A 26,783-nucleotide genomic window follows, 5' to 3' on the forward strand; every position below is an offset into this window, starting at 1 on the left:
AAGAGACACAGTATTGTTGTATAATGTAGCCAAAAGATGGGGGCAATACATAAAACTGACAGGTGACATCAGTTCTATTGAACATATGCAAAGTCAATAAATGGTACAACACATTTTTCTTTCACCTCCTGGTCTTGTCTGGACTAAATGTCCATATTCTTTATAAAATGAAAACTCAAAAAATCTCAGCCTCTAGGATCTCATGGGATAGTTGCTTGGAAAATACAGCATTCCCAGGAAGTCTGCCAAGGGAGGAAAACCAAAATTGTATGAGACCTTACAATGTCTCACACAGAGGCACTTTACTTCCCCAGTACCACAGATTGCAGCACAAGGATCTTGGACCCAAAGATTATGCCATGTATGCAGTCATATGACACAAAGAGACAAGAGAAGACAGGACACTAGGTTTAAGTGTGTAGAAAGCAATATCCCTTTATGTGTAATTCTATGTTTTAAAGTGTACCACACCCTGAAAAAAAATCTGAATAAATTTTATACTTCCATATAACACTTATCGTGTAATTAAATACAATAAAATGAGTTGATGAGGAAAAAGCAAGTCAATAACTTATCTATTTCGAAATGCTATGTAATTCAACTTCCCAAAATAACTCAGTCCAGAGAAGCAAGCAAGTGTATAAAAACTTAGCCTTCAAAGGGTTAACAACTGAAAGTCAGGTTGAAATTGGTATGCTCTGTTCTGGCACATATACTAAAACAAGCAGAGTCAAAGTTAATAGCTAGTGAGCCGATATAAATTTATAAGATAAGAGAAAAAAATTTCAGGCTGGTAATGCAAGAGATTTGTCTCAGTTATATTGTCTTACCAAAGGCATCTTCAGTGACAGGTGGAAAAGTTTGTATGTTTCAGTGAAGTCTAAGGTTACATCAATGGTAATATGGTTATCAGAAGAGTTATCACAGCCAAGCAGCCTCTGATGGAGGAAACAGACTAAGTGTCCCTTTCAATACAAAGCCTCTGTAAAGGCACAGCAAAGACAGCTTCTCTAGCAAAGAGCAAGGGAGATTTATTGCCAAAAAGCCCACAATCAACTCTTTCAAAGGACTTGTAGCCAAATGAAAAAAATTGCAAAACAAACTGGTTTAAGAATTAGAACATAAGAAGTTTATATCAACTGAGATTTGCCTGGGCACTCAATGCAAAAAATGAAATTGCAGAATTGGCATTATGGAGATAAGATGGTGTAGTGAGAGGATGGTATGAGAAATTACTCATATCTGGAGCTTGGAAATTACTTGCATCAAATTGAAGTCTTTGGGGAGAATGCAAAGAGAACAATTAGAAAGGTAAAAACAGAAAAATATCATGAGAAGACAGAATAAGGGTATGGATATTTAATGCAAGATAACAAAATATGTAGACAGAAATCTATAATCTTCTTTTAGACAATACTGATGTGTGTGAAATGCCAGAAGTATGGCTATCATCTACAATTATCGCCAAAAACAAAAATGGCAAACATAAATTAACAAGTTGAGGGATATCTCAGTTCAGTGTGCTTTATGATGTTTTTTTTTCCTTTCCTTCCACTAATATAGCTAAAATTAAGGCATTTTTTATGAAGTGGATATTGGAGTCATCAGGCAGTGTGACAGTTGCGGACATCAACTATAGACTAGACACATACTATAAGGTACATTAGGGTAAAGTATTGAGAAGTTTTGAAAAACCCATTATGGGAACATTTACTTGTTATCTCATGGCATATGGCGTTACAGCTGAGCCTGCACAATAGCTCGAGGGGAAAATGGAATAGCAAGAAATGTAGTTGTCATTGTCAAAGTAGCCACAAAAAGAACAAGACCAAACATAAAATACCAGGCAGAGGCATACAGCAAATTTAACATATGTGCAGATTGCAGGATTCCACTCTTGAAGGTAATTCTGTCTCCTAATTATAAAGTTTCTGTGATTGAATTTTTCTTTTGATATTGGCACATGCAGATAAAAATCACAGTCCTATCAGAGTCATAAATGGTTATGGAAGGGACAGAAGAATCTGCCCTACAATGCCAGCAAAGACAGCCTTGAAAATCAATGTAAGAGCGTGTTTTTCAGTTAAGTCTATGGATACCATTCAACAGAGCAGAAGGATTTGGCCACTAGAAAATTCCTTAATTTGTTGTTAAATCCTAAACACACATAATTGCTCAGGCAGGTAGCTTAATACCATGTCTTGGTAAGTGTGTTTGTGGTTCTTTCAGTACTTAGGCGAAGTCCAAGGTCAGCGCTAGCACAACGAGTTGTTCATGTGATATTCATTGGACTGGTGCCTGTAAACATGTGTCATGTTAGTGCTCTTTGAAGAGAGCTGTGACGGTGACATGGCTCTGTTCTTGTTCCGGCGTAATGATTTGCGAAGATGGAAGGGGAGGGGAAAAATAATAATAATAATAATAGAGATTTGAGCAGTGGTTAAGTACTTCATAAAGAAAGGAATGAAAGCAAAGGGCATTCATGCCCATTTCCAAAATACACTGGGAGACTCTGCTCCTTCATATTCAATTGTTACCAAGTGGACAAATGAACTTAAATTTGGTCGGGACAGCTTAGATGATGAGCCATGCAGCAGTCGGCCAAGATGTGCCACTACTCCAGAAATCATTGCAAAAGTGCACAAAATGGTCATGGAGGATCACTGATTGAAAGTGCGTGAAATTGCTCATGCATGCCAGATTTCACCTGAAAGGCTATATCACATTTTAACTGAAGAATTAGAACGGAATAAAATTATCTGCAAGGTGGGTGCCGCGACTCTCAATGGTGGATCAAAAACGCTTGAGAATGGACATAGAGGAACAAAGTGTGGCCCGTTTTAGTTGAAATGAACAAGATTTTTTGGGCCAGTTTGTGACAACAGATGAAACTTGGGTGCACGACTATACCCCAGAGACAAAACACCAGTCAAAGCAGTGGAAACATGCTGATTCTCTTCCATCAAAGAAAGCAAAGACAATTCCTTTGGCGGGAAAGGTCGAGGCATCAGTGTTCGGGGATGTGAAGGTGATTCTGTTGGCAGATTATCTCCCCACTGGGCAAACAATTACTGGAGAATACTATGCTAACCTCCTGGACAAATGGCAACAAAAGATACACAAAAAAACGCCAGGTTTAGCAAGGAGGAAAGTCATCTTCCATCAAGACAGTGCACACCCACACAAACGTGCCGTTGCCGTAACAAAATTACGCGAAGTAAGATATGAATTGTTGCCACACCCTACCTGTTCATCTGATATGGCTCCGTCAGACTTCCATCTCTTCCCAAAACTGAAAATTTTTCTTGGAGAAGAAGATTCACTTCAAACAGAGAACTGATTGCCAAAGTTGACAACTATTTTGCAAGACTGGAGGAAACTCATTTTCAAGATGGGATCAAGGCACTGGATCATCAGTGGACGAAGTGTGCTAATCTGCAAGATGACTACATTGAAAAATAAAAAAAATTTCAGAGATGTAAGTACTTTTTTTCTATTCCACTCTGAGAACTTATCAAATCATCCTCTTATTCTCATTCACACTGATGTCTTGTTTTGGATTTTATGTTTCAGAATACGAGTTAGGAATGGAGTGTAGTATCACATTGTACAAATATATCTACAGAAAAACTCGAAAAATTCATTATTTTTTCTGTTTTCCTTAATTCCTTAGTTGCTTCAAAATTCATGGAGGTATGTTACATCTATGCAACTAATTGAAGGGAGTTTTTTTACTGTGATAAGCATTTCGCTTCTTTCATTTGTGAAGGTGCTTCACAAATAAAAGAAGCAAAACATGTATGGCAATAAACAAACCGCCTTCAATTAGTTACATAGACGGAACATACCTCCATGAACCCAAAAAATTGTTTAAAAGAGTGTCAAAGAATAAGGAGATGTGTAGATCGTGGTTCAAACTTACTCCCAGAGATCCAAACGATGAAGTAACCTACTTCCCTATATGATAGATCAATGATTTGGTTCTTAAAAACAAAATTTTAAAAACGCCTCTTCGAAAGTGTGTGGCGAGTGCAACTATTGAAGTTCATCATAGTTTGTAACATGTATCTGATGAATCAAAATGTTTCATATATGGTAGTATAGGCTAAAAATATTATGGCGGGGATCTTTCATCTCTGTCTACTATTCTTAAGGATTCGATCACAGATAAATACTTGTGACAAGCAAGAGTGTAAATATGATTGCTGCTGGTTTCATTCGCATAATTTAAGCTGTGCTACTCGATTCCTGTCTGACCACACACTCTGACGTCACTAGTATTCAGAAAAAAATAGTGAATTATTTGTGACGAGAAAAAATATAAATGTCACTGTCAGTTGTATCATGCACACCAATTTCATCTTTCATTTCTTAAACATGTGGATGTCATGAAATTGAAGATACTCATTACTGAAAAATGTGCTCTTTCGAGTAAATAACAAAAAAACTTAACTTCGACAATTAACAAAGTCTCAATCTCATAATGTGTTACAAACACAAAGAGGAAGAAAATATTTTCGTACCCAGCAGTATGTGAACCCAACACTTTTGGCACTGCAGTTTGTTGCCTTTCTCATTTTTGGGAAGAGATGGAAGTCTGACGGAGCCATATCAGATGAACAGGGAGGGTGTGGCAACAATTCATATCTTAGTTCGCGTAATTTTGTTACGGCGACGGCACGTGTGTTTCGGCGTGCACTGTCTTGATGGAAGATGACTTTCCTCCTTGCTAAACCTGGCGTTTTTTTTTTGTGTACATTTTGTTGCAATTTGTCCAGGAGGTTAGCATAGTATTCTCCAGTAATTGTTTGCCCAGTGGGGAGATAACCTACCAACAGAATCCCCTTCACATCCCCGAACACTGATGCCACGACCTTTCCCGCAGAAGGAATTGTCTTTGCTTTCTTTGATGGCAGAGAATCAGCATGTTTCCACTGCTTTAGCTGTTGTTTTGTCTCTGGGGTATAGTGGTGCACCAAAGTTTCATCTGTCGTCACAAACCGGCCCAAAAAATCTTGTTCATTTCAACTAAAATGGGCCACACATTGTTCCTATATGTCCATTCTCATGCATTTTTGATCCACCATTGAGAGTCATGGCACCCATCTTGCAGATAATTTTTTCATTTCTAATTCTTCACTTAAAATGTGACATAGCCTTTCAGATGACATCTGGCAAGCCTGAGCAATTTCATGCACTTTCTATCAGTGATCCTCCATGACCATTTTAGGCACTTTTCCAATGATTTCTGGAGTAGTGACACATCTTGGTTGACCACTGCACGGCTCACTATCTAAGCTCTCCCAACCAAATTTAAATTCATTTGTCCACTTGACAACAGTTGATTATGAAGGAGCAGAGTCCCTCAGTGTATTCTGGAAATCGGCATGAATGTCCTTCACTTCCACACCTTTCTTTACGAAGTTTTTAACCACTGCTCGAATCTCTATTTTTTTCCATCTTTGCAAATCAGTACACAGGAACAACAACAGAGCCATGTCACTGCCACAGCTCTCTTCCAAGAGCATTGACATGGCATGTGTTTACAGGCAATGAATATCAGATGAGAAACTTGTTGCACTAGCAGTGATGTCTCGTGATGATTCCGAAGACTTTTCAAACCACCCTCGTAAAATGACATAATGTGGCATTTTTGACAGTATCCAGAACACAGTCAATATCCTATCACCATCATTCATTCATGGAAGCATGTGATCAGTGACATTTGAAGAGTATTACATACTCTAACCAAACTTTTCAGTACTGTGAAGAATGGTGTGCCTTGTAAGGGGTCCGTAGGCCCTTACTATAAGTTTGCACTCGGCACAGGTCAACAGGGCAAACAATCGATAGTGTCGGGTTGCGAGAACGAGTGTAGAGTTGAAGTCAGTTTTCCGGGTTGCGGGCCGAGCGGGTGGAGGCCTGTTGATGTAATGCAAGGCTGTACCGACAAAGGGAGTGGCCATCGCCGCAGTTTAACCCCTTTGTGTTAGAATAATACGGGAAAGTGAAAAAGTATAATTACGAGAGTGATCAGTGATATTTCTGTGCCGATATTTGTGGTTTCGCGTCTACCGCGCCGGCATCATTTGGATTGCAGTGATTGTATTTAGCGTGTGACGATTGTGAATAACGAAGAAGCCTGTGCTGAGATTAGCCGTAATTAAACATGTATGACGAAGGCAGTGGCTGTCTCCTTTTCTTGCGTTTTTGAGACGAATATAGGATCTTGATTAATGAAGCTGTGTTGGCGTTCTTCTTGTCACCAGACATTTCATTATTACAGCATTTGAGAAGGACAAAATGGAATGTAACAACTCCGTAGCAGTCAAATCCGATTGCCAGCTCCATTAGGTACACGGTCACATCAATTAATTATTTATCTGGGCTGCTATTCAGATCCCGATCGAGCGGGATACATTAAAAATCGGAGTGTTACAGCCTTTGTCGCCTGTTAGCTGATTCGGGTTCATGCCATTGTGGCATTGCTGTATGCATGCGCAGATCTGAGGCAGATTGCTTTCAATTAGTTGGCATGAGGAGAACTGACAACGGCACCTAGATTTGCTAGAACTGTTCGGTAACTCTTTCAAAATGCTTACAGAATAATGTTGGGGCTCTCCTTAAATAACGATCACCAAAATGGTGGAAAGATACAAAAACAGGGCCTCTGGGCATCTCCAACAGCCATACTACTTGAAGCGGCACTCCCTTAGCCTACATCTGGCACTTGTGTAACCACTAGGAAGCACAGTGAGCATGGCACCATTCGCTTCCACTCTATCATGGGCCAGCAAGTAGACTGTGCCACATCCTTCTGTCTATGCGGTGTCACAAGCCTCTGCAAGCCAGTTCCAGTTGCCACCTCTATCAGGACTATGCCCCTTCACCACGACAATGAGCAGCCATCAGTCAGTGATGAGCCTCTGCCTCTACAACATGACCTATGTGGACTCGTGTGCAAGGAATTGGTATCAGCTGGTTTATTGAATGTAGTCTTTGTAATTAATGGAAAGCCACTCCCTTGAGGTCCACCTGTACTTTGAATCTGTTGTAATTTTGCTCAGTGGTGACAGCAGTCATCACTGGAAATGTAACTTCTAGATTTATCCGTTTACCAGACACTCTCAAGACAATTCATGAAATTATAGGTGATCTTTATGTTCTTTCGGTTAATTAGTAACACTAGTGGACTTAATGTGAAGCAGACTTATATATTTGTTAAAATAAAGTTGATATTGTTTTATGTCTGCCTGGAAACTTTGTTTGTTTGTAGAGTCTGCATTATCCTGCTGAAAAATGGCACAATGATACTATTGCACAAGAGTTAACATGTGAGGACACAGGATGTCCATGGTGTACTGTTTGGCCATCAGAGTGTCTCAACCATTACCATCCACGACCCGATTTCACACCCAATGGCTCCCTAATACTGTAACGCCAGGAGTAACACTGCCATACTACATCAAAACATTGGAAGAAAGGGACCTCTACCCAGATTATTGCCATACTTGGCGATAATTATCAAGCACAGTAGTGAACAAGTGCAATTCGTCGCCGAACACAATGTGAAGCCATTCGGCAGCAGCCCATATTTTCCGGTCACAGGACAAGTCTAAATGCAGCTGACAGTGTAGTGGTGATAATGACAGCCTACGAATGGGATGTTAATTCCCTAGTCCGGTTATTGTTAGTCTCCAGCTAATGGTGTGAAATGACACCATTATTTATTCTCGGATGGCGTGTGCAGATGCTTCGGGATTATGAAGTGCTCTGTGTACAACACGGTAACATGCCTGCCTAGCCTCACATTCTCCTGCAGTCCAATACAGGGGCCACAGTCACATCCAAATGCCCCAATAATGTTGATATTGCACGATTTGACCAGCCGGGCAAATGGAAACCCACAATGAATATCCTTTTGAAACACTGTCAGGTGGCAATAGAGTTGTCTTACGCAAATGCACAGCATCTCTGTGCTCTTCACATTGATCACTCAATATTCAGCACTGTTCTTGCCACTTACACATTCTACAACACTTGGCATGAAAAACACTCAAGTCCCCTGATGGCCATCCCACCTGTCAGAGAGAATTTCAAGTCTAATCACTTACATACCTGCCTATGGTGCGTACATGTACAAAGTTACATCGACAACTGACTATGTCGTCTAGGCACTTCCCTTGTTTTGTCATTCTGTGTTTTTACAAACATTGTAATTTGCTAGAAATTTCCTTTTACCTATAAATGGGAGCAGCTTTTGCTGATGCAGGCTGTTCAGCTCCTCATGTACTTTGTGTATGCTCAATACACACAATTTCAGTTTGAAGTGTTAGTTCTCATAACTGACGCTTTATTCCAGATTCTATGTGACAATAATTTAACTTCTAAACATGGATATCACAATCACACAATCAATATACTTTCTTCCTCCACCTTCTCCATCTTACTTCCACTGCTGGATAAAGGTTTCAGCTAAACTTTCCATTGCATTACAGTCTTCAACCATGCACACATTATTGCTTCTGGATTTTTTTTATTTTAGTTTTTTACTTCATCTGCTAACCTTCCATGATCTCATTATTTTAGTTTATTTTTATCATTTGGAATCTAGCAAATAACAACCCTGGTCCTCCTACCATCCTTTAGCTGTGAGATTTGAAAAAAAAAAAAGAGCCAATCAGTACATTTCATGCAAACAACATTTACTTTTATGTCTTTCTTGTAGAAGCATTTCCATTCTTCATAACATTAACATTTTATCACTATTTTCTATGCTACAAAAATGTTACTTGTTTAACATAAGGTGGTAGTTCACTCAAACACATTCTGACAGTTGTAGGAACACCAACTGGTGATATTTTATCATTCAAATACTATGTCATGTTAATACATACAGGGTGCTGCACTTAAACTCAGACAAATAAAATTTTTTTAAAACCAAATTTATTAAAACAAAATACAAATGCAAATCCTTTTACATATAAGTAGTGGTACCTTTCAAGAGTAACATTACTCGATGTAACCCCCTTCAGCTGCAATGACTGCCTCCAATCTTGTCCTGAAGTGATCAAATGCACACTTTGAAACAGCGCTGTCCATTTCGCGAAATGTTGCTTCGATAGTGGTGTGTAGAAGTAAAACACTAGGGTGCCTCGTTTTATTTGTAGCTCTTTCGACTACGCTCCAAGCAAAGTCGAAAGGGTTAAAATTCGGGCTATTTGGGGGCAGAACATGTCGGTGTTATCCAAGAGCTAGTTTTGGACTAAATGGCTTGTATGAGGTCCTTCTCCGCCATACGATGTATTGTATGTTTGCTGATATTCAATATCGATGCCAATTTCCTCAGCAATTGCCCCAGGTTCTCAGAAAGCAGCACCTGAGCCTTTTCGATGGCTGCCATGTTCGTGACACACTTTTCCTTGAATGAGGTTTCCTCACTGGGTTAGCAGAACATTCCCCAGACTTCTCTGAAGCATTATACCTTGGCCACTATATCAAACAGTTGATCTCGGGTACCTGAAGATTCAACCTATTTCACGCCCAGCATGAAGACTTTCAATAGTCGCTGATTTGGTTGGGCTTGGAGTTGTCTGTAACATCTCGGCCATTTTGAGGTTCTGACTGTTTACTAGATGCATATGGCTTTCAAAAACATTAATCATGACCTCTAAAAGAACTACAATATGGGGGGTAATCCAAACTGAAATCTGTCCAGATTTAAGCACCGCACCCTGTATGTACAGAAAGTAGATTTGTTTCTTTCTGCTAAGCACAACAACAACTCAAATTAGTATACATTATTTGTATAATTATTTTATTAACAGTTATATTGTGCAGCCAAAACAGAAGCAAACAAATATCTCCAAGCTAAAAATTTATTACCTGGGCAGATATAAGGAGGTCAGAGCTGATGTAGTGTAGATAGAACCACTCATGCTTCTCACGATTCTGCAGTGTCACTGTGAAACTACCATTGCCCTCGAGTTTGAAGTTAAGGCTCAGTACCAAATCCATAACATGATCAAGCTGTATTGTGACACCATCTACAATGTTTTCTACAACAAAGAGTAGAATTTATTCATAAAAATAAGCATAAATAGTTTATTTCCTATAACCAAAAAATCACAGTACAATAACTGGTTAATGATTTAAGTGTGCCAACACAGAACTATGTGGTTGATGTACTATTGTGAAAATTAGATCTGTAAAAGTTAAAAAAAAATTTGTCTTCTCTGTTCTTTTCTAATAAAATTGTGCAGTGGGTGCTATCTTTCCTAGGATGCAATGTATTGAACAGGTGGTACACTATGAGAAATGTCATGCTAAATAACAATATATTTCCAAGTATCATTTTCAGAAATATTACTTAGTACTTATTACACAAGTTTTTTGGTTAATTTTCTCATTAAAATTACGGTAGAAAGCAGTGGCGAATTTTCTGACATATGCAATTAATTTTTAGTGTTTTCAGGTGCCAAATTACGACATCAACTTCTTTTTTTAATAAAATGGAATTATGTACTTTTTTTTCTGTGGCATTGAAAAGGGGATTTGAAGAAGACTCCAAGATATTTTAAGTGTGAAACTTGATTAAATAGTTACAAAATAGTACTGCAAATACCATCCCATCATCAGGAAAAGTGGTGCCACAAATATCTGCCCTAACATATAAAATGTAAGCAAATGCCAAACACTTACCTCCAGTATGGTTTGTGTGTTTACCTATGCATTTGAAGTCTGTGCTCTGCTGTTAGAGCAGTGGTTTTAGCAGTGGTAACATACAATCCACACAACACTCCAACACTACTAGGCACATTGAACGTGCGACTGGGATCAAATAAAGGAGTGTTTTACAAATACCATGTTTCAATACATTTCATCCTTTCCACATAATCCCACATGACTCAAAATCCATTACAGTTCTTCAAATGGTGTCTGCAAAAACTGAAAATTGAGGTGGTATTTCTATACACGATTTTGTTCACTGATGAAACATCATTATAAACTGTTGGAAAATCAGAGTCTTCGCTCTGTGTACTACTAATCAGTTGAAAATCGACACTTACTGAAGGAAGTAGAATATTAAACCATTCTCAGTTCGCCAACCTATGATGCAGGCTTTTGAAGAATTGCATCACTGATCTTTGTGGGAATTTAAAGTCCCATAAATAAAACAAGTATCCACGGATCTTAAAAGGTATACTGCTTCAATTATTGGAAGACATCCCACTGAATGTATGGCAACCAGTGTAGTACCAACATGACTGGTGTCCTACCAATTTCACACAGATAATTACAGACCTTGTTAACAGAATACTGAGAGATCCTCTGATTAGTCATTATGTGATTATGGAAAAACAGAATGGGCTTTGCACACACCAGACCTAATATCTCAGGAGTTTTATCAGTGAGGAAAATTAGAACAATCTACATCTACATCTACAGGGATATTCTGCAAATGGCACTTCAGTGCCTGACACAGGGTTTATTCTCAATTATTCCACTCTCTAACAGTGTGCAGAAAAAATGAGCACCTACATCTTTCTGTGTGAGCTCTGATTTCCCTTATTTTATTATGCTGATCATTTTCTCCCTATATAGGATGCTGTCAACAGAGTATTTTTGGATTTGGAGGAGAAAGTTGGCGATTGAAATTTCGTAAAATGATTCTGCCGCTACGAGGAACATCGTTATCTTCATGATGTCCACCCCAAATCCTTATTGTGCCTGTGACACACTCTCTCCTTTTTCTTGATAACACAAAATGTGCTGCCCTTCTTTGAACTTTCTTGATGTAATCCGTAAATCCTAGCTGGTAAGGATTCCACACATCACAACAGTACTGCAAAAGAGGACACACAAGAATAGTGTAGGCAGTCTCTCTACTAGATCTGTTACATGTTCTAAGTGTTCTGCTAATAAAATCCACTCTTTGGTTCACCTTCCCAACAACATTTCCTATATGTTCTTTACAATTTAAGTTGTTTGTAATTGTAATTCTCAGGTATTTAGTTGAATTTATGGCCAGTATATTTGACTGATTTATTGTGCAACTGAAGTTGAAGCATTCATTTTAGCACTCATATGGATGACCTCACACTTTTCATTATTTAGGGTCATCTGTCAATATTCACACCATACAGGTATCTTGTCTAAATCATTTTGCAATTGATTTTAATTTTCTGATGACTTTACTAGATAATAAATGACAGCTCATCTGCAAACAACTGAAGACAACTGCTTAGATTGTCTCCTAAATATAAGGAACAGCAGAAGGCCTATAATACTACCCTGTGGAATGCCAGAAATCACTTCTGTTGCACTCGACGACCTTCCATCAGTTACTATGAACTGTGACCTCTCTAACAGGAAATCATGAACCGAGTTGCATAACTGGGACAATATTCGAAGAGAACAGTCAACTGACACACATTCAACACGGATTCAGAATTCATAATTCTTGAGGCACACAACTATCTCTTTACGTACATGAAGTGCTGAGTGCTAACGAAAAGGGTTTCAAATTGATTGCATATTTCTAGATTTGCAGAAGGCTTTTGACACAGTGCCTCACAAGTGGCTCATAATCAAATAGTACAACAGTTGAATATGAAGGAGCATACTCACACCGTGTATTCTGGAAAGCAGCGTGAATTTCCTTTGCTTTCATACGTTTCTTTACGAAGTACTTAATCACTGCTCGAATCTCGATTTTTTTCCATCTTCGCAAATCACTATGCGGGAACAACAACATATCTATGTCACCACCACAGCTCTCTTCGAAGAGCACTGACGTGGCACATGTTTACAGTTGACAGTCCAATGAATAACACGTGAACAACTCTTTATGCTGTCACTGACCTCCCGCGATGATTCTGAGACCTTTTCAAACCACCCTCTTAATTCATAATGTTCAAACATAGCATACATTCTAAAATCCTGCTACATATTGACATTAATGATTTGGGCCAACATTTAGTGGATTACTCCTATTAGCTTTCTTGAATATTGGTGTGATCTCTGCACTTTCCATTCTTTGGGTATGGATCTTTAATCGAACGAGCAGTTGTATGTGATTGTTAAGTATGGAGCTATTGCATTAGCTTTCTCTGAAAGGAACCCAATTGGTATACAGTCTGGACTGGAAGAGTTGCTGTCATTGAGTGATATAAGTTACTTCACTATGTCGAGGATATCTACTTCTAAGTTACTCATATTGGGAGCTGTTCTAGATTCAAATTCTGTGGTGTTTACTTTGTCTTTGGTGAAGGAGTTTCAGAAGACTGTGTTCAGAAAACCGCTGTAGCAGCAATGTCATCCTAATATTTCCATTGCTGTCAGGCAGAGAAGGCATTGACTGTGTCTTGCCACTAGCATACTTCACATATGACCAGAAGCTCTTTGGATTTTCTGCAAGGTTTCAAGACAAAGTTTCATTGTGAAAATTATTATAAGCATCTTGCATCGCAGTCCGCGATAAGTTTCGATCTTCTGCAAAATATCGCCAGTCTTGGAGACCATGCATTCGTTCAAATTTGGCATGTTTTTCTATTGTTTCTACAACAGTGTTCTGACCCATTTTGTATAACATGAGGGAGTTATTTGGTATAAATCTCTCTATTGCTGTTGATACTATTTCTTTGAATCTAAGCCATATCTGGTTTATACTTACACTGTTAATTTGGAAGGAGTGCAAATTGTCTCTAAGGAAAGTTTTAGGTGAATTTTCATCTGCTTTTTTGAATACTTATATTTTTCGTGTATTTTACGAGGATTTGGTAGTTATGGTATTCAGTCTCGCTATGACAACCTTATGTTCACCCTGTATCTGTTTTGATGCTCATTATTAGCATAGGATTACTTGTTTCTAAGAGGTTTAGTGTGTTTTCACAACTGTTTACCATTCAAGTGGGCTCTTTAAATGCCTGAAATAATTTTCAGAGAATACATTTCGCACAATTTCAGATTATGTTTTACACGTACCTCGAGATTTAAACATGTATTTTCACCAACATATCAAGTGTAAATTGAAGTCACCACCAACTGTAATTGCCCGAGTTGGGCATGTGTTTGAAATTGGACTCAAATTTTCTTTGAACCTTTCAGTAATTTTATCATCTGAGTTGGGATGTCAGTAAAAGGATCCAATTATTATTTTATTCTAGTGCCAAGAATGACCTCTACCCACACTAACTCAGAGGAACTACCTACTTCAATTTTGCTACAAGATAAATTACTTTTACATGCAGCAAACAAACCACTGCCAATTGTATTTACCCTATCCTTTCCAAGCACTGTTAGGCCCTTCGCAAAAATTTCGGCTGAACTTATCTCCGGCTTTAGCCAGCTTTCAATGTATATAACAATTTGAGCATAAGTGCTTTCTATTAGAACTTGAAGCTGTTTTAGTTTCCCCACCATAACTATGAAAATTTAGAATTGTTAGGAATCTGCAGCCTACACAGTCGCAGAACCATCTGAGCCTCTGATTCAGCTCTGTACCAGAGGTCTGCAATCGTTCCTACTGACTATGCTCCAAATGGTGAGCTCTGCTTTCATCTCGGCTCTGATAGCCCTCTAAACCAGGGAGAATCTCTTCCGATCCAAAGCGACACTCATCACTGTTAGCAGCATGAGCCACCACCTGTTGTTGGCTGCACCCTGTGCTCTTCGTGGTATCTGAAAGATCTGTTCCACATCTGGATTGGCTCCAGCTGGTGTGCACATAGAATGCACATTGGCTTTCTTCCCCTCCTTGGCAGCCATGTCCCTAAGTTGCCCCCTAATGCGCCCAACACTGGAGCTCCCAACTACCAATAATCCCACCCTTTGTGACTGTGCAGATCTTGCAGGCTGAGAGGTTTACTCTGAAACAGGACAAGCAACAGTATCTGACTGTGCAACAGTGTCAGCCACAGACAGCACCTGGAATCAGTTTGTCAGACTAACCGGGGAGGCCTCACATTCGGCCTCCTTGGGAAGTCTTTCGCAGGCTGCCATACCTCGAGGCGACCTCCCATGTGACAACAGGTAGGGGCCAACCTCAATGTGAGCAGTCACTGGGCTGGCCACCAGTGTGAATCGACTGGCAGACTCGTGGGTTGTGCTTGATGTCCGTTGGATCCCAATGGAATGCCCACAACAGTGACACCCATGTACCTCAGCCTCAAGCTGTGTAACCAAATCCAAAACAGCTTCGAGCTGAGAGCAAAGTGTTACTAACTCAGCTCACATCAACACACAGCTATCACAGTCCCTATCTGTATTAAAGTACATGGAAAACTACACAGACAAACAAAGGACTATCGAAATGTGCTGCGGAACTCTACTGTAGACCCTGCCAAAAATGCTAGAACTGTGTCTAGTAAACATTACATTAACAATCAGAAATTCAAAAATAAGCTGCAAAAGTATGCAGATGAAACTACGTCATTCACTCTTAGTTAGGAACTCATAAAATGACACAAAATTGGTTACTTACCTGTCATTGCTCTGCCTTGGCTGGCAGCGGCAGCAGCTGACTGACTGACTGACTACTCTCAAATGGCAATTACTAGTTTTCAAAACAAATGAACACATGACTATCGACACATGGGTTGAAACACTATTGCGCACACTGTTGAAAATGCAAGAACTGTGTCTAATAAACTAGATTAACACCCAGAGATTCAAAAACTAAACTACCAAAGCTCACAGGTGAAACTGCAACAATGCAACAAAGACCTGTGCTGTGATAAATCCTACATTAAATTGAATTAGCAGTGTCGCCTGCCTTGTGATGCTGAAGGTTAACATCCTGAGCCCTGATAAGAGTCTATAGGTTTTTTTTTTTTTTACAATAGGGCAGACAATTGTGGGACCTCTTCTCCTGATGGCAGGGCAGCAATCTGAGGTGTTTTTATCTTGTTCCTATTTGATGAAGTTCCATTTGTGTTACACTGTTCCCAGTCCTCTCCAAAGGCTCTATCTCATACCACGGAAAAATTATGAAGGTCCATAAAACACATCTATGTCATAATTTGGCAGCTATGAATGTTAAAAATGATTGGTGAAGGTCACAAAATTTACAACATTGGTCTTTATAACTTGATGAAACCTGCCCACTGGTGTATTTGGAGCAAATATATCTAATTTTGGTGACCAGTCTTAGCCACCCCAAACTTGTGCAGTTTTAGTGCTGTGGTGGGTTATGGCCTTTTCTCTATTTTGGGTATGATTATTCATTTACTATACTATCCATAGTAGTGCCCAAGCAATCATATTTCCTTATTAATTATTGGATCTACTCTTGCACTGGCCCAAATAGATTTTGGGTTGACAGCCCCATGCTTTCTCACTGTTTGCTAACTATAATTCAGCTGAATCTTACTATACAGGGAGTAAATGGAAATTAGGACTTTCTACTACCCAACCATGATATTACTGCACTCAGCCTTCCATGGCTGTTATCAGGAACAGGCCATGACGTGAAAGTAAACAAGTGTAGTGGTGAGTAAGGAAAACACATTACGCTGTCCATGCTTTCAGGTCAGTTCTGCACGTAGCAGCGAGTGGATCAGTGGTCCTCGCATGATATTATCAGTGGTGCAGTGCAGTGTTATCCGCAATCGTCAATACCCCTGAAAGTGGGAGACATTGGAAGATGAACAATTTTACCAGGAAGAAAAAAAGGAGATTCAGGTAACAATAACTCAATAGAAAGCAATCTTGTTGGAGGCAAAAATGGTAGGGAAGTGACAAAGACGTGTAAAATAATTTTTTAAAGATTTTAACAAAGTGAAGAAACCAGAGAAAAAGTGAAAACTCCTAGAAAATAAAGGCATTCTAGAAAAGTTGTTTCTCTAGACAACTTTGATAAAGCACTTATTCTAAGAAAATTTTTGGAGTATTATGAGCATAAGAAGGAAATACCAACATTGAGTACACTGCTTATGTTTTCAAAAAACTGAGAAATTTTCATGGGGGAAGGGGAAACATTTCAGAAAATTTTAAAAGAGATAGGATTTCATTTCAAAAACTGTAAAAATATGAGAACCATGCTATCTGAACTTTAGAAATTGTTGTAAAACATGGGGAATACTTGAGAACAATCACAAATAATGGAAAGGGACCATGTAAACCAGCAGAGTTCATGGATGAAATGTGGATGCATATGCATTATACTATGAAAACGTGTTGGCAGCTTGAAGAAATTCCGGGTGATGACCATGATATGAATGGGGATGCTTATCACAGTTGGTTAGAAGAGAAACTGATTCATCACATCCCAGCTGGTAGTATTGTTGGTCTTAATAATGCACTGTTATCATACTGTTCAGACAAATAAAGCCACCACTACTGCAACTCTCAAAAAGTACTTAACTGAATGCCTCATTCCAAACAAAGTCAGTTTTGAAATGGATTAACAAGAAATGAGCTTTTACAAATTATGCATTATAATAAGCCAAAGTCTGTTTCTAAGACAGATGCAGTTTTAAAGCCTAAGGGATATACTGTTCTGAGGCTCCCACCACATCACTGCAATTTGAACCCTATAGAGATAATTGCACATAAAATGAAACAAGAAATTCCAGGGGAAAAAAATTCCTTTCATTAATTTAACTATCCTAAAAAAAATAACTACAGACTCTTTATCTAAGATTACCCAATATGATTGGCTAAAAACTTGCAGACATGTAAAAGGATTTGAAAATGATTATTGGCACAGAAATGGGTTAATGGAAGAACTAACAGAGAATATAATAATCAGTGTTAGTCTGGAGAGGGAAGGCGAATTTGCAGCACGACAATAACAGTGGTATAGAAACTGAGACACCAGATGAAACTGGAAAGGATTCCACTGATAAAGATACAGCAGATGAAGATACAGCAGATGAAGTATTTGGCACCTACCCCTTGTGCGATGGACTATTCGCTCCATAACTCTAAGCACTAACATGGTGCAGTTTTCATTGCATAACTGTAGTTGCACCACTCTTCCTTTCCTCTGCAACCTCGATTCCGCACTGACTCATGATAAGCTGACTGAAGTCCCCTACTCACAGGTGCAATAATACTGTGGGCAACAAACAGAATGCTATGGCGTTTAGTTTTGGGATTTCACGTACAGAGATATAGATGGGGAATTCAATTGAGCTATTCTGCAGATTCGATTCATTTCAATCTCAGTTTTAGTATGTGGTCATCCAGAAAGTAATTCACCACATTTTTTTCCTTCAACAATTCTTTATTTAACATAATAAGAATTACACACATGAAAGAATAGTGTTTTATCTACACACACCCTATTTTCCATGTAATTTCCATCCCATTCTATGGCCTTCCTCCAGCCCAAAACAATAGCGTGTATGCCCTGTCGGTACCAAACCTACTCCTGGTAGTGGAGCCAGTGCTTCACTGTGTGAATCACCTTGTCATTGCCCTCAAAATGTCTTCCATAAATGGCATCATTTAGTGGCGTTTGTCCTCACGAATGACATCAGCAGCTCACTGCAACATGTCAGGTTTGACAGTCATGGATGGTCTCCCCAACTGCTGCAAATCGTGGAACTCCACCGAACCGCCTTCTAATGACATCATCCGTGCCTAGCAACTAACTGTACTTCTGTCCACAGCAGTTGCTCCATAGACTTTGTACAAGCATTTGTGAATACTCCCCACAGTTTATTTCTCTGAAGTGAGAAATTCGTACAGACGCCATTTTGAAACTGTCCTGCAGGTATGTTATGTCGGAAGTGACAGCAACTTGGCACACTCACTCAGGAGACTTCAAATAATACATACGTAACATTTCGCACCCATAGCATTTTTTTCCAGCTGAGAGAGAGAAAAAAAAATGCTGTGTATTACTTTCTGAGCAACTGTTGTACTTAAATATCCTGTAACATAATACTTTGACTTTTTTCAAATTTTTCTGTAATACTAGCAGTTCCCCACACTAATACAGATCAGAAGTTAATAAAGTACATAAAAGTTTCAGCTGAAACAATGTGTGACTTTGTCTAAGAGGAACTTATTACCCAGATATAACATGTAAAGTTTTTCTAAACTGACAATACCAAAGTGTGAAAGTTAAGAGATGTTTCAATGGCACAGGAAATTCAGTCATCAAATAAAGGAAAGAAAAGCACAGAGTTCCTTATTTCATATTGCCAGCAGTTATCTTTCCTTTTACAGTGTCTTACCCTCTAACTGTGAACATTATCCACCTTTCTCAATGTTCAAAGCGCAGCTAATGACAAGTAGTCATATGCTTATTTCATGCAATGCATAGAACTGAAATAAAAAGTTAGGGATGGATTTCATTTATTTTGTCCTGAACCTAGTAAAATTCAGCAACAGTAAAATTCACTGGTGTTATCTATGTCAAAATATTTGGAGCCACGTAAGTACTTATGCTACATTCACTTCTCAATGTTCACTCTTTAAGAACATCAAATGTAAATATTAAAAGCAGTTCATATCTGGGCTAACCTTGGCTCTTAAAACAGACAATATAGTTCCCTGTGCCATTTTTTATATAATTAAGCTCAGCATCTTTAGGAACTCTCCAACTTCCTCTCTCTTTATCTCCATCCTCCACAACCACTTGATGAGGTTCTGGCTCGGTCATGTTTTTACTATAATGTGCTAAGCCAAACTGTGCTATCTGTGTGGGATAGAAGTAACCCTGAGGTTGCCACTGAGTTGACACTGGTACTCCTAGAAGAAAAGAAGCAACAACATATATTTTATTCAGTTGTGTTTACAAAATAATGTCTCAATTATTATTTGCAACTCTGAATCTAGCCCCCACCAAAAATGGAATAATATGGTGAATAATTCAGACACAAATGGACATTATTTGAAAGGTATATGATGCATAGTTAAGATCATTCAGTAAATGGTAGTTAGCACATATGCGAGGTTAACATAATTCTAATGAAACTTTTCTACTTTTCACAAAATGTGACTGGAGTAGCTATGCTTTTCTTGCGAAGCACATACACAGGTGCACAATTGTTCTGTCAAAAATTTACATAATTTTAAATCACCTACTTTTCTTGATCATTAACAGAATGGGCTGTGAGGAATGGAGGAAGCAAGCTCTGTACATCCCAATGACTGTTGCAGAGAGAGAGAGAGAGAGAGAGAGAGAGAGAGAGAGAGAGAGAGAGAGAAGATAAAGGGAGAATAGGAGATGGAGGAGATTAGTGTTTAACGTCCCGTCGGCAACGAGGTCATTAGAGACTGAGCACAAGCTCAGGTTAGGGAAGAATGGGGAAGGAAATCGGCCGTGCCCTTTCAAAGGAACCATCCCGGCATTTGCCTGAAGTGATCTAGGGAAATCACGGAAAACCTAAATCAGGATGGCCGGACGCGGGATTGAACCGTCCTCCTCCCAAATGCAAGTCCAGTGTGCTAACCACTGCGCCACCTCGCTCGGTAAAGGGAGAATAAGTTAGGTGTATCTTCCTCATGTAATGCTAACACTACATGTGTATTTGCTGCTTTGTACCAAGTATCTACAAAAACATAAGTGACACACAAAAGTAAGAAATATTTTAAGGTTTGGTGAAAGTAAAGACATGAAGTTAACAGAACAGAGCCACACCGGGCTGATCCTGTGCCCCCGACAGAGCTGCCAAATCTGAGCTCATACCCTCTTACCAGTTGTAATAATCACAGCAGAAAAGCGAGTTATAAATTAATTTTCATGTATTTCCTAAAAGTAATGTCACAAAATGAAAATGGATAAATGCTTGTAATTGTGCTAATCCATTTCAAGTTGAAAATGCTTGTATGTGCACAATACATTATACTGGTTCAGATTGTGAAAGAGATTTGAAAAATTAACTGTTGAATATTCCTTCCAAACACAGTATGAATACTGATCCTGTTCCAAATCAAAATTTACTATCCTTCGGTGCTGATTTTGAGCATTGTAATGAGCGTATTGATGACAGAAATATCCAGGCACAAGATCAAAGCTACTGCACAGAAGTAGAAGAAATTTTACAGGTAAATATATTACCAACTAATGAAGAAATTACTACTAGGCAAAATGTTAACTGTGGAAACAAACACTGCCTGAATGCAACAATGCATGCTTACACCAATAATTAGAATTTACAGAACAGAAATAAAAGAGATTAGGCAAAAGAATGCAGAATCATCTCTCTCAATGTAGTGCTGAGTTTTTGAAGTCAAAAGGTCTTCAAACAGTGATTCAAGACTCTTTTGCAGATTGTTCACAACAAGTGGTTACAAAATGATGGTGTACAAACTGGTCATCTGAAGTTGTCTATCTTATCAAGTGTTACCTTTTATCAGGGACGTATTTAAATATCCTCTTACTAGTGAAGTCACTATTAAAAGAATCAGGCAATTTTCTTGTTTAGGTTTTATTGATTTAGGCCTCAGTGTTTTGAAAAATCAATGTTATTAACGAAATGAAAAAAAAGTTGTAATATAATTATTGAGAATAGAATAATAAAACCCATCAATACAGTTAAGAAAATAAAATGACATTATAGGGGGTTTCTCCGTACTACGGGTCTATGTAGTCTAAACCTGTGTGAGCCTCTTACACCAGAAGAAAAGCAGCACATTCCAAGATGACTGACATCATTTGGAGGCTTTGGACCTACATTTCACTGACCATAGCAAAAATAGGACAACTAATATAAAGCCTAATAATAACAACGAAAACTGCAATATACTAAAACATGGAAAACCTGGGTTACATTCATAGCTACATATGAGTTAAACATGTGTGCACCATATGCCAATAAGCTTTCAAAGCAGTGCAGTGCAGTGCAGTGCAGTGCAGCGAGAGTTCACAGTGACACCACAGCTCACAGCCCACCTGCACATGACCCCTACCGTGTGTTCTAGTAGCCATGGTGTGAACCAAGAGCACTGTTCTCACATAAACCACATTAAGCCATCTGCTCAGTAACAATCATTTCTTTATGATGCTAGTTGGACAAAATTACACTGTGACAACAGTGTTTTAGTAAAGTTGTGGATCTATGGAAATGCTTCTTCTCACAGACAGAAGATGGGAACACGAGGGGTAGAACTCCTGTACCTCTCTGGGTTAATTCTTAAACTGTCTTTCTTACTTGTAATTTTTTTCTGGTAAATTTTATGTGCCCTATCCTTGCCTTCACCATTCGTGGGGTCCCCTCTCGCTATCCAATCAGTGTGGCCCATCCAAGCAATTCCACCTCTCATTATGAAGAAAGAAGTAACCAGTTAACATGACAGTCACTTATGTAACTGCTGCTATAATGCTACACATATTACTGTTATCATCTTATCATTAGATCACTAATGTTGGCTGTAGGCAGACACAGAATCCTAGCTGTTCGAAGTCTTCAGACTTTTACCACTTCAGAACTAGGGAGCCCAGTGACCAAGTAAAGTATGACAAATAGTCAGGAAGTTATGCAAAATAAAGGTGTTGTTTAACACATATTTTGCATTACATTTGAAGTATCATGAAAAGTTCCACATTATGGCGCGACATATCAAAAACTGTGGGAAGGTGGATTATGGGGAAAGTTGAATTTGGGTACCAACCAACACAAATATTTGCTGAAGTGTAACACATGAACATCTGCTCTATGTTCAAGGTAATTCCCCCCTTACTTAAAATTAAGTCACTGAAAGGAATTACACAGCAACAGAACAGTACAAATCACAGATAGATAAGGTGTTGCCGATTCGATAATGTTTGTAAAGCCTGCACGAGTGCATAACAAGACAGCTTGTAGCACAATAGCGATATTCTGAGTCATGCTGGGTGTTGAGTGTGTACAGATTTCCCCATCCTCCTTGTAGAAGCCGATGTGCAATAGGATGTGTAAGCTCACTCCCAAAGCTTTACAAGATCCAAGTGTCTCTCTAATTGTTGGCAATCAGACAATGAGGATAGAGATTTACTTCAGCCATGACCGCATAAAAAACTGAACTGTAGCCTAACTGTACCTGGTGTAGCTGTAATTGTTTTCTACCAAATTAATAATTTTGATGATACTGACAATATAGAAGATCAATCTTGGGGAAAAAACGCACCACCACCAGGGACAAGTCAACATTCCTATTCCAGTGAAATATTTCTCTTAATGTGCTATAACACACTTTATAATTAAATTTCAAATATTTACAATGAACAGTTTTTTCATTATGTGCTCACTCAACTGAGTCTGACCCACTTCTGCATAATGCTCTTGGTACCAACTCACATCGTCATCAACCCGTCTGCCAGAAAAGGTGGGAAACTGCAGAAGGTTCTAGAAGCTAAGGCTTGCCAACTAGCACCTGCTGCTAGGTAGTTTACTGGCAAGGATATCTATAACAGTGTCCTTACAAACATCATGATAACTATGATGTGTTGTGTTGTGTTCAAATATATACCGAAATAAAGTACCCTGAGAAGGCAGTACAATTAATAGCTTAAGAGAAAACTGAGGATTCTTTTCTCCTTATAATTTTGAGCGTCACCAAAATACAGAAGCTACAAGGCTAAATTTAACAGTACTGTATTTCAGTTAGAAACCTGGAGTCATGATGTAAAATGCACTACAAATTAGCATTCCTTTTGGCTTAATTTATAGATTAGAATTTCAGCACCATATTTATTAAACAACATAATAAAGCTGTTCCAGTTTTCATATTTGTAATTATAATAATGTGAATTGGCACTTTCAGAAGCAAAAGGCTGCAACAGTCCCACTTGTAAAATTATAGTTTTTATGTTTGTAGGAGTAAATGATACTCATTAATGTCACTGCATCAACCTTCCTTACCTACAGAAAAAAATTGTATTAACTTAGATTCCCAACTGTGAGGGCTAGTTAGATGTTTGTACAACAAGGAGACTTTTAAATTTTCCAGTAGAAGGCTTGCGGCTAGAAAGTTGAATGTTACACACGAAGTCCATATGGAAAAACGATTTTTTTCTTGTTTCTCTGGTGCAATCAGTGAGTGCAGTCCATGAGATGCAATCAGTGCAATCAGTATGTGCTAAACAGTGTGAATCTATAATTCTATAAGCTATAACCATGTGCCTCAGAAGCCTGTTTTTGGTAAATAACATGTCGTGGAAATGACAATGTGATTTTTTTAATGGAAATTTAAGAAACTGACTGATTTGAAGACATTTTTATAAATAGACATAAACTGTTTAGCAGAATTTGTTCAAGCTCTTGTTTGCTTCCTGCTTGAGATATTGCATGGTAAGCAGAGTATTAAATGTTTCCTCTTTCAGGGCAGCCAATTATACTTTTGAACTAACTGACCAATACTTATTTTAGCAGAGATGAAACTGCAACACTATCAGACTTTCAACTCTGAAATGTACCAGTTGCTGCTTGTCTGTATGATAAAGACTGAATACATTTCACATGATGAATAAAACTTCTGCATTGGCTGTTAAAATACTTTTTTAATAAAAGTCACTACCAGTTTTGTATCAGTAGAGATGCATCTTCTGGTGGCAATTTTTTCAAAAGTCATGGTGTGGCAAAGTGGTTGCTTACAGCCAAGCCCCACCATTCATCTAGATAAAACCAACAGCATACTAAAAGTGGTTGCTATGATTAAACTGACTAGCATAACACAACACCATGCTGTACACAGTATACAAGTGTACACAGCACCAGCATATACTTTACTGATCGGTACATCAGTACAGTTTATGCCAGCATTGTGCACACTTCTGCGATATCTGTGGCATGATGTTGCACAGTCCCACTCAATTTAAGCACAGACAACTGCTTTTAGTGTGTTATTGGTTTTATCTAGACAATGAACAATGGGACGTGGCTGTAAGCAACCACTTTGCTTGACAATGATTTTTAAAAAGGCTGTCACATGAAGCTGTATCTCTACTGATGCAAATCTGGTAGTGACTTTTTATTAAAAGTAGTATTTTAATAGCCAGTGTGGAAGATTTTATTCACCCTGTGGAATTCTCACTGCTTTTCCCCAACCTGTAAAACAATATGTTGAATGTATTTCAATTTTACCAAACTCAACTTTATATTATTTATCAAAAATATGCTGATGATGACCCTACACCCAATGAGTCAATTCTGTTTACCTAGGCCGTTGAAGTTTTTATACCATTTGATGGTGCCTATCTTGCTTACTAGATTTTCATGTTTTGTATACTAGTTTAGGAAGACAAATGTGCCTGATGATTATCAGTGATATCATATAGATCTAAACAGGTCATAAAACAATGGAAAAAAGTTTTTAGATCAACGACTGTTCTGAATTGTACAAAGTTTAAACACTGTCACTGGGTGTATATATATATATATATATATATATATATATATATATATATTGGTCTTTGAATATGTCTGCTTGTGTCTGTATATGAATTTTGTGTGTATGTTTGTGTGTGTCTATCAACCTGCCAGCACTTTCGTTTGGTAAGTCACATCATCTTTGTTTTTAGATATATTTTTCCTGCGTGTAATGTTTCCCTCTATTATATATAAGACTGGGCGCAGCAGAAAGTGGCGCGCTTATAAACCTCAATGGCGGCGCCAGAAACGGAGCAATTCTGCGGATCGCGCTTAGAACTATAGCGCAATCCTCCGCCTCTAGGCGGCAGCCAGGCGAAGCTCGTTCAAGGTCACCCGCCTTACGTAGCTGTGACTTACCAAACGGGAAAGTCCTGGTAGATAGACACAATAAAAAACACACAAATACCAAGGTTGCTTCATCAGGAAAGAGGGAAGGAGAGGGAAAGATGAAAGGATGTGGGTTTTAAGGGAGAGGGTAAGGAGTCATTCCAATCCCGGGAGCGGAAAGACTTACCTTAGGGGGAAAAAGTGTGTGTGGGTGGGTGTGGGCGGGTGGGCGTGGGCGCGCACGCGAGTGTACACCTGTCCCTTTTCCCCCCCCTAAGGTAAGTCTTTCCGCTCCCGGAATGGGATGACTCCTTACCCTCTCCCTTAAAACCCACATCCTTTCGTCTTTCCCTCTCCTTCCCTCTTTCCTGATGAAGCAACCGTGGGTTGCAAAAGCTTGATATTTGTGTGTGTGTGTGTGTTTTTTTATTGTGTCTATTTTAATATATTTTTCCCATGTGGAATGATACGAGATCAACATACCTTCTACAGCACTGACACATTTGACCCTCTCCCGAACTTCGACATTGTAGTTCTCAAAATACATGAACACTCCTTTTGGATCATATTTTCCTTTAGGTTTGTAAATCTTGGAATAACTATGAGACCATTCAAATCTTTCATACCCATCATAGGTAGCAAGTTTCCCAAACACCTAGAAATACAAGAGAAACTGTAAATTTTTAAGACAGTTGTATTAAGCATGTGAACACTTCATAAATATTTAGATCTCATGAAACAACTAAGCACATCCCTGGCAATGGTACATAAGCCAAGCCATGGTTTTCACACCATAAATAGTGTCATGTTGTGACCACAGTAAAGTCCAAATCAGAGCAGGGTTATCAACAGTGAAGTACAACTCTTAGCACTGAAAGCACGTTTATTACAGACACCGACGTACAGACAGGACAGACCTGAACTCCTGGACAGAGAGTGTTTTTATTTATACAAACCTTGAATATCTAGAATATGCAGATGGTACAAACATAAATTTTGAAACTTTCTGGAAATGATAAATATTAAATAACAAATATTTGCTGGTAATGGGATTTTAACTGGTGACCCACAGCGCACCAGCCAGTGACACTAAGTGCTACTCCACAAGATAGGCAGCACAGCTCATGACATTGCTCCTTCTCCAGGAGA

At 38.7% G+C, this 26,783-nt stretch overlaps 1 protein-coding gene across 1 annotated transcript in view; it reads right to left on the reverse strand.

The window, feature by feature from the left end:
• LOC126253230 (D-glucuronyl C5-epimerase B) overlaps window positions 1-26,783 on the reverse strand; it is a 122,011-nt gene that overhangs the window by 62,873 nt on the left and 32,355 nt on the right. The window contains exons 4-6 of the mRNA XM_049954418.1: window positions 26,118-26,289; window positions 19,477-19,704; window positions 9,886-10,058 (exon numbers count right to left, since the gene is read on the reverse strand). Coding sequence (XP_049810375.1) covers window positions 9,886-10,058; window positions 19,477-19,704; window positions 26,118-26,289 — 573 coding nt within the window. The remainder of the gene's footprint in view (window positions 1-9,885; window positions 10,059-19,476; window positions 19,705-26,117; window positions 26,290-26,783) is intronic.

Source organism: Schistocerca nitens, chromosome 4, assembly GCF_023898315.1.
Source record: "Schistocerca nitens isolate TAMUIC-IGC-003100 chromosome 4, iqSchNite1.1, whole genome shotgun sequence".
NCBI classification, from domain to species: Eukaryota; Metazoa; Arthropoda; class Insecta; order Orthoptera; family Acrididae; genus Schistocerca; species Schistocerca nitens.